General features: G+C 45.1%; 1 protein-coding gene across 5 annotated transcripts in view; it reads right to left on the bottom strand.

The window, feature by feature from the left end:
* Positions 1-250: 250 nt before the first annotated feature.
* Positions 251-9,463, bottom strand: part of ZHX2 (zinc fingers and homeoboxes 2) — a 75,648-nt gene continuing 66,435 nt past the window's right edge. For all 5 annotated transcript variants that reach the window (XM_017826415.1, XM_017826412.1, XM_017826417.1 and 2 more), the window contains 2 exons: positions 6,685-9,372; positions 251-1,514 (listed from right to left, as the gene is read on the bottom strand). In XM_017826415.1, coding sequence (XP_017681904.1) covers positions 6,689-9,187 — 2,499 coding nt within the window. In that variant the 5' untranslated portion in view covers positions 9,188-9,372 and the 3' untranslated portion in view covers positions 251-1,514; positions 6,685-6,688. The remainder of the gene's footprint in view (positions 1,515-6,684; positions 9,373-9,463) is intronic.

Raw genomic sequence — 9,463 nt, 5'->3', positions numbered from 1 at the left:
CTCTCCATTCCCAAGTGCTATCCAAATCCCTCCTGCAGGAAGGAGCTGACTGACACGGAGGGAATGAACATCAGTATTCACTGAGTTCACTTCAATCAAGTCAGTGTTTGCCAAGCTGAATACTGCAAGCTGAATACTGCAAAACCAGTTAAAACCCTAACTGTGATTCTAAAGGCACCAAGTCCTTGTGCACCAAGATTGGGATGAGTTTGGATTTTAAATGGAATAAAATAAAGAGATGAGAAAGGGGTTACCAAAATGTTTAGCCTTTGCTTTATTGAGTTACAACAACTGAGCAACAAGTTAGAAAAGTCAGATTTATTCAAACTCCCTAGCAACCTATTTGTGCAGCGTACTGAAAGGTGGGCAAGTTTTCCAAACCCAGCTCATCAGAGGAATGCACCGGACGGCTCCTGCACCCATGCTCCTGCTCTCTCTCCATTTCCTCCTCAAATGTGCATGGACAGACACTCCCACACAAATCCATATTAGCAGTATTTGAAAAAAAAAAAAAAAAAGTGCAATCAGGAACCTAGGATCGATCTAAAAATTTAGTGGCAAGGGTTAATAAGAAATTTCTGTTGTGCGCTACAACATCTAAAGCTGGAGGGCAGACTGCTGGTTATGGTGTCCATCACTGTACCAGCCAAAGAAACACAAGTTTGAGTTATGAAGCATCTTAATTTCCTCACTCCAACCCCTCTGGAGGTTGTACTGCAAGTTTAAACAAAAAGTGCTAAAAAAACCCAGCAAATCAGAACAAAAAAAGGCATTCTAGCCAAATCTTTAGAGACCCACAGCTGGGGCTGGCTGGTGAAAAGTGAAGTACAGGAGCTGGAGAAGACTTGCCTTGTAGGAGCACATAAAAGCAGAGATTTAAATACTTCAACCAGTAGCAGGTGGCCATAAAACAAAACAAAAAATTCAAAACAACAAGGGGAAAAAAAACAAAACCCACCACTCCAGAACATGTTTAACTGGGCTGAAATGTAAACTGGGGTGGGGATCTGGGCTCAGATGCTGATCTGCACCAAGACGACGCCAAAAGATTGCAACTCTGTCTTAAAACACTTCAGAAAAAAAAATTCTCCTCTCCCTCCCCCACAAAAGACACTTCCCTCCCCCAAACGAACCCCAAAATTCTGCATTATATGCAAGAATAACTTGCATCTATTAAAAAAATTAACAAAATTTTCGTGTTGTACAAATCTGTTCCAGTAGAGGAAGAGGTTGGGCAGGAAAGTGTGGGGGGGAGAAACTGAAGAGAAATCTATGTACAAGGACCCTTTTCTCTTTCCTTCTTTTCTTTTGAAATGCAGTAGTAGGACTTTGGCACTATCAACGATTCCATGATGACACTCCACAAGAGTATTTCTCGCTGTGCCTCCACAAGTGGCGCTTGAGACTTGGAGTTGCAACACACTATCTCACCCCAGGCAGGAAAATAGAGTTTTCTTCTATTTTCAGACAGCATTTCCCCTCCAATGTCAGGACAGTGCAGCTGAGGAGTACCCCTGCAAAAATTATAAAAGTAGCATATTATTTTTGAAGGCACTATGAACAACTAACTAACTAGCTGTTAACTAACATGGCATTCCAGTTTACATCCCTGCACACACAGTAACACTGTATTTTCTACTAACTGTACTCTGAAGCCTATCCTTATCACAGCCCGATGTGGTAGGGTGCTGTAGTTTTGCTGCATGTTAACACCCAGCTAATAATCCCCTATGGATTTCTAACACGGATATACAGCCTTGACTCAGCAGATTCTCACACTGACTTAAAGATGATGTGCACACATGTTTGGGGCAGCTACTTTGTGACCACAGGACATATAGTGCTAAAACCGAGAAGACCTCAGGTCTTTCTCCCCCAGTAAATTCCCTCATAATACTTCTTGTTTTGCACTATTTTAGAAAACGATACAAACTGCAAGACAATGGGAAAAACTGGATGTGCCTGTGCTCTGCAGAGTAGCTCCCTGGCTCTGCTATGACCCCTGCACCTACATAAAGGCTGTGCCATGGACCAGAGACTAAAAAATAACCCCCCAACACCCAATCTTCAGATAGCCACCAATCTACATGTATCCCCAGTTCCCAGCACAGAGCAAGGGCTCTGTGACAAGGGTTATGTTCAGCATGTTCTTCCCCTCTCAGGTGTAAACGTGCAAGAAGTGCAAACATCCACTCAAGCTGGAGCTGCATGAGATGGCTTTCCTGCACCATCCTCCTCACCCATCCTGCAGCAGTGCTTCCTGAAACCTGAACTAAGCCATTATTTCACACCTTGTATAGATGTTGCTATTTGGTCTGTTATTTCCCACAGAAATAGTGAGCTCTGTCTGGCATCTACAACGCAGAGAACAACACAGTCACACCCAGGAAAAGGACTGCCTCGCAACAACATCAAGGGGAAAAGTCCTCCCCATCCTCGAGACCTTTCCTCAAACAGGTCCCCGCTCCTCTTGACTCACTGGAAAATTTTAATTGCAGCGCTGGGTTTTGCATTTCCCCCTGAAGTCCTTAATTACATTAGAACTTAGGTCTTCAGCGTGCCTCACTGGTTTCAGGGGAAAAAAGCACATCCTCCCTACTTCATTCTCATTCCTTCAAATGCTTTAGGGTGACGCAAATTCTGCAAAAACCAGTAGTCAAACCCACGCTGATTTACTTCAGGATGGTGCCTCAGAGCACAGCACCAGTAACAGGCACTGTAGCTAGCCTTTTAGATGAAACCCTAAACCACAAGAAGAGTGAGAACTTGAGCAGAAAGCAAGAGAAGCCCCAGTGCTGTTCCCTTTTACCAGGTTTGGACACCAAGGAACGGGAACATATTGTGCCACCAGCAAACATGTGATCTCAGCTCCTGTAGCAGTGCAGAAGGGGTTGGAAATGCCAAAAGAAACCAGACTACCTCTGATGCCTAGTATCTGCATACAGCATCTGCAAGGGGCAACTGTCTTCAGACTTTTTTTTTTTTTCTGGGACATCTCCATAGAGCCTACCCAGAGCCAGGGCACACATCTTCCAGGGTGTCCACCTACCTCGCTCCCACTGTGAGCCATAAACTTTAGTGTCTACATCTTGCAAGGTTCAGGATTAAAAATGGAGGTCATGAAATAACTCTAAAAAAGACAGTTTACTGCAGAAAGGTGGTGGTGGTGGTGGGGGAAAGTATGATTCTGAGAAAAAACAAAAGCTCTGATCTTGGGAAAACCCCACGGGGAGACGACATCATGAAGAAAGCCAGCAATAGCTGCCAGCCACTCAGGCACACTCTGGTCCTGCTCTCCTGTTTGAGCTGTAGTTTGCTGTACTTAATTTAGGACCAGTTTTTGTTTGTCAGTTTTGCACAAATGGGGACAACAGACCTAATTTTGACCCATGCTGTAGGAAGACAGGCATATTTATACTCATGGAAAGGGATCTAAAATACTCTCTTGACAGAGCAGTTGGGCCATATTACAAGGGGGACACAAGGCTGCATGATGCAACATCTGGAACATTTTCAGTGATGGCTTCAGTGCACCTGACAGCAGCCACTCAACATCCTGAAGGCCTTGTTGCTCTATGGGGACAGGTCTCTCAGCCTCACTGTTCAGAAAACCTGACCTGCTCCACAGAAAAAATCCAATATTGCCAAAAGTTTCAGATACGGATTTAGTAACAGAGCCTTTTCTTAGTTCTGAGATGGTAATTCAGAGCCCAGCATGCATCTTGCTCTCAAGGAGGTCAGGCACTTGTGAAACTTCCTCTAGTTGTAGCAGCAGCAGAAGCAGAATCTGCTGAACAGGGATCAGTTTTGAAATACTCAATTTTTTAAGGCTTAAGGTCTGTCTAGGCTGTAACACAAATGCTCTCCAATAGTTCCAGAAAATCAAAGCTACACAGCAGAGCAGAGAGTGAACAAGACAGTCTGGAAGAGATGAGGTTTTACAGAAGCTGCACACAAATTTAGCCAACAGGAGTATGGAGATCAATCATCAACAAATGATCATTTCAGACTATGTACATCAAGCTGACAAAATAGCAACAGCATGAATATCAAAGGAGCATGTTTCTGCCTGATGTAGGGCTCAGCAGTGAAAGGTTCACCCAGGAAGCATGGCTGTGTGAGACTCAAGAGAAGTCCCTTGTCAGCTCTTCAGTCCACCTCTTACATATGGTACCTGAGGAAAAATCAGGCTTTTATATGAAAACAGGCAGAAACAAGCTCTCAATCTTGCACAGTCTTTCGTTTTTAGTCATACCTGAATGTCACTTAACATAACACATTGTTAGCTGAACACCAAAGCTTTAGCTGAACATTTCTGGACAAAGAGTGAGAGCTTATCCTTAAGGAAAAAGGAAACAGTAGTTGAGATTTTTCCATGGGTCCCACCAGTGTGGGATAGAAAGCTTCCAAATTTTGTGTCACAATAATTGTGATAATGCCTCCACATGGGTGCCAGAGAGCAGGCACTTGCGTTTCTGCGCTGAAACTTACAGGCAGAATAAAGGAAAATTAAAAAGACTTTGGGCTTTTGTCAAGTCACTAGGCGAGTATGCTGAGAGACAAGCAAAGAGCAGGACAAAATGCCCTCTGATCTTACTGCATGCTGTTTGCAGCAGAAGTCCTGCTCCAGTGCCCCTTTTCTCAGTAGGTGTATTTTACATGCAACCACCTGAAAGCTCCTCACCAAAAGGACCACTCAGCAAAAGTTTAACTGAAATCAAAGTTCTTATTAAAATTCCTCTCTGATAACACTTGAGCACCCCCAAAGCCCTGGAGCTTTATGGTCAGCATCTGCACCAGGGCACAGAGGCAGGAGATTCACTCCAACATACCTGCACTGACAACAGTGCAGGCAACAAACCTATGCTGCTGGAAGAGGACTGTTGCAGAGCCTTGTTTTGTAGTACAACAGGTGTGTAAGAAAGAGTGGTTTCAGGCAACTTCCCCAGCTCCCGTCTTCCTCCCCATTCCCCCTCCTAACCCCTGGTCTGCTTCCTCTCCTCACAACCAATATTCATAGCTGGAAGGAGGAAATGATCTGGAATAACAATCCTGAAAACAAATAATCCCACAATGCATTTATTCATCACACATTTGATTTTAAAAGGCAGATCAGATCCTGGCTCTCCCTTCTTATGTGGCTGTACAACAGTGGCACCCCAGCGTGCCTCCAGCCGAGGTTCCCACATCCTTCTTCCTTTCATCTGTGCTTTTGCCACCTGTTACTCATATCCCTAATTACCAACTTCTGCAAGGATAATGCAGAACAGTGCCTTGCACTGCAGTCTGAAGCTTTAACATATTTTGTTATATAGATGATGTCATAACATTTCTCAAGATTAGCTGACACAATTCATAGTTAAAAATAATACCACTGCAGGGTTTTCCTTTTTAACTCGGAGAAGATGTCCCATGAGACTTCTGGACAAGTACTGCACATGGAGAAAACGGAGTGCTAGTCAGCAGGGCTTGCTACCAAAACCTGCAAGTCTGCAACCGGCAGTTCAATCCAAATACTGCCAACTATAAAAGTAAAGTCTTTAGTGCAAGCGTAGAGGCACTTTATCAGTCCTGCCTGGCTTTTGTATTTTGTATTTCTTTTTCTTTAAAAAGAAATGCTAAAGTATATTTTAATTTTAGACACCAGAAAACTACTAACTCCTTCTAAAACAGGTGTTCTCTCACTATGGTTGTTAATGCAGGATGCTGAGCTTTCTGTAGGGTAACTTCTAGCTTAAGGAAATTCCAGTTTGGGAGAGACAGATTCGGTTGAGCACAAAATGTTACAGGCTCCAGCGAACTCAATTCAACATGCAAGTCAAGAAATGCTGACATGCTTGCTCCAGATTTATACCTGTGCAACTCCGATCAGAAACAGGCTTCAGACCTCCACATAACACATCCTTTCACATTGTGAAAGATGGTACAAACCCCCCTTAAAGCAAGGCCCTGCAGCTTGCTTTTAAATTCAAGATCCTGTGAAGAAGAGCTGCTAAAACACCCACACAGCTTAGTCTGGGGCACTTCCTAAGCCTCTAGTGTGAGCAAGCAGAACAAAGCGAGGCTGGAGACAGTTCTCACCTGCAAGAGAGCACATTTGCATGAGCCACTTCAGTCCCCACAACATTTTTCTTTTTTTGCTTGCTTTTGCATAAAGAAGCATCTCTGTCCTGGGCCCTTCCCCCACTGACCTTTTATTCCAAGCAGGGCAGGATGCTGCAAAGGAAGGACCTGAGGTGCAAAAACAGCCACAGCCTCTATTCACAGGAGATCAATGATCTCTTAGCAAGGGGGATATTAGCAACTAGTATTACTTACTATTTCTTTGTGTGGCTCAGCTGGTATGTTTTATATCAAGTGCTGCAGAGGCTTCATAGGTTGTTTAAAGGCAGAAAGTTTAAGGTTTAATCACATACTGAAAAAAACCCTAGAAAAATCTCCCTTATCCAGGACTTAACCCACAAGGAGACAAGAAACAAGGGAAATGGCACTAACTCCTCTGCTACCACACAGTTGGCTTTACTTTACAAGCAGAATGGGTCTCCCTTTTGTTCAGGCATCCAGCAGGCACAAGGATCCAGCAGGGATGGGTTCCAGGAATTTATACTGAAGAGGGGCTACAGGATGCTGGAAGCAGACCCAGACAGAGGCAGGCTCAGAGAAACAGGGCACCATCAGCATTACCTGTCTATATGTGGGAATTGTCTCCAGATATACTTTCAGAGTCATAGTCTGCCAGCTCTGTCTGGCCTTCGGGTGCCGTTTGGCTCCAGCTGTCTGTACAGTCCGACGCAGCGTCGTCCTCACCCACTGTCACCTCCACCCAGTTCACCTCCGCCGGCTCCTCGTTCTCCTCGCTGCCGTGGCCGTCGTGGCTGTTGCAATCCACCCTGTCCATACCCTCTCCTTGATTCCCCAACAAAGAGTCTTTCAGTGGTTCACAGTCTCTTTTTGCTCTCACCACTGGTTTACCTCCATTCTCTTCATTCAGTTTTTTATGATCCTGGTAATGCTGCCGAGACACCTCGTTACCGTTCTTTGGACTCTCAGCGTGTTTGGAGCCCTTTTTCTGGCTTTGCTTGTTATGACCATCAACAGCATACTGCTGCTGGTACTGGTCAATCCATTTAAGTGACCCTGTTCTTAGTGAAGACCGGTTTTCCTTGAACCAGCGGACTATTTCAGTTCTTGTGAGCCCAGTCTGAGATGCTAACTGGTCATACTCCTGGGGCGATGGCCACTGGGTCCTTGCAAATGTGCTTTTCAGTAGATGAATCTGCTCTTGTGTTTTCTTAAATGTGGTTGAGGACACAGATAAAGCACCAGGAAGCTGAGAGCCACTCAGAAGTTCTGCCTGGCTTATTGCACCATTGGGAGTTCCTTTTGCTTTAATTTTTCTGTATGATCCCATTGAGTCCAAGACAGCTTGCTCCATGCTGTCCCTTATCTTTCTCCGCTCAGAGAACCATGAATCTATCTCCCTCCTACTCAGCTGAGTCTCCACTCGAAGCCTGTCCAATTCTCCTTGGGTAGGAAAAGAGCATCTTAGGAAACTCTCCTCAAGGGCCCTACGCTGCTCTTGGGTTATCTCTTTGAATCTCTGGGGAGTGAAATCTGTGTATGGGTGAAATGACCAGCCGCGTCGACCAGCTGAAGGTGCTATTTGATCTTTCCCTAAAGCATCGCCAGGAATTTGCACAATGCCCCTCTGACTTCTGTACCTGTGGTCACTGAACCACTTCTTGATCTCACTCCTGGAAAGACCTGTTGCCTCTATAAGCCGGTAGACTTCTGCATCGTCAGGAAACTGGCTTGCCATGAAACTGGCCTTTAGCTCTGCTATCTGCTCCTTCGTCTTCTTCCGCTCACTGGCTGGTGTCAGCGGCACAGCTGTCAGCTTGGCAGGAATCTCAGGCACCTGAACTACGTGAGGACGCTTGGCCTCTGGGGCACTTGATAAGGTCTGTATTGTCCTCTTTTGCCCCTGGTTTGGGGCAACAGCGAGTGTAATTGGTGAACAGGAAACAGTTGAACCATTTGACACAGGAGTCAAAACCAGACCAGTCTGGCCCAGTATCTGACAAGGCAAAGCTGTCTGGATGATGGGCTGCGGCATTTTTGCAGTTGCCAAAGGAGCTGGTAGGACGGTGATGGTTTGGGGAACTGCCTGGATAGTACCATTGAACATTTTCTTTCTTGCCTCCTCCACTTCTTCAGGAGACCAACTTATACCATGCTTCAAACGTTGCGTAGCAAACCAGATTCGGATTTGTTCTTCCGGATGTTTCGATGCTGCTGTCAACCATGATAACTCCGCTTGTGTTGGGTATGGAAACTTATTAAAGGAGTTGATCATGGTTGCATTAGTGTCCAGTGCAGAGTTGTATTTGGTACTGTTCAGAGGGACTGGGACCTTGGGGACAAGGTTGATATTTGGTGGTAGCTGTACAGAGGGCATAACATGGGCTAACACATCTTGGAGAAGGTCTCCATTTATACAAGCAATAGCTTCAGTGGCTTCAGTTATGATACGGGGGAGAGCACCATCCACGTGGTTTTCCATAACTCCCTCTTCTGGCTTTTTGGATCCCTTCTTGGTTTCCCCTTTAGGCTTTCCCAGTTTCATCATTGGCACTTTATTTGTGCTAATTCCCCCATGAAGTGAATCATCACACTCTGCATTTTCTAGCCCCCCACCCGTGACAGCAACATCATTAGTGGTGGTCTCAATGGACTGTTCTAAAACAGTCTGATTATTGCGTTTAATTAATTTCAGTTTAAAGTTAGTCTCTCCCGGGTGGTATTTTGTGTTGTGGTCAGATAAAGAATCATATTTTTTGGTTGTGAAGTTGCATTCAGCACAGACATACAGGGGGTTGAGAATGACATTTGGATGCTGAGTGTCAACATGCTCTGTAAATTCATTTAAGTTTTGTGTTGAGTAAGGGCAGTACTTACACTCATAACCACCCTGGGGTTTCTTAGACTGATTTTCAGCTGGGGGCTTTGCCTCAACCACTTCACAGTCTTTGACTGAGTTTTCTGAAGGCCAGTTTTTTTTGGAATCCTGCTGTGGTGTGCCAGTCCCCTTCTCTTTAGAAGTTTCTACACCCTCGGCGCCTTCCTGCTCCACGACTTCAGAAGTTCGCACCATACAGGGGGTTGTCGACTTTCTTTTGCTGGCCATGGCAGCCACTGGCAGCACACTGTTGCCCCAAATGGTGTCTTGTTTTGACAGGATGAGTGACCAACGCAGTAGATCTTGCAAACAGCTCCAAAACACCTTGATTATTTTACTCTGTTTTGCTTAATAAATTTCTGCCCTGGTTGTGACCATCAGCTCCGCGAGTGGACCTGTCAGCCGCATGACACCTGTGAAACAAAGCACACCTTATCAGGCACTGATTTAACAGAGATTTATCAGAAAGCCACAGCTTGTATGTGCATTTGTAAGGGTATTTTG

The sequence above is a fragment of the Lepidothrix coronata genome, unplaced genomic scaffold (genome assembly GCF_001604755.1).
Source record: "Lepidothrix coronata isolate B3197 unplaced genomic scaffold, Lepidothrix_coronata-1.0 Scaffold126, whole genome shotgun sequence".
NCBI classification, from domain to species: domain Eukaryota; kingdom Metazoa; phylum Chordata; class Aves; order Passeriformes; family Pipridae; genus Lepidothrix; species Lepidothrix coronata.
Note: the sequence above shows the minus strand (reverse complement) of the source record. Positions and strands in the feature narration are given on the sequence as shown.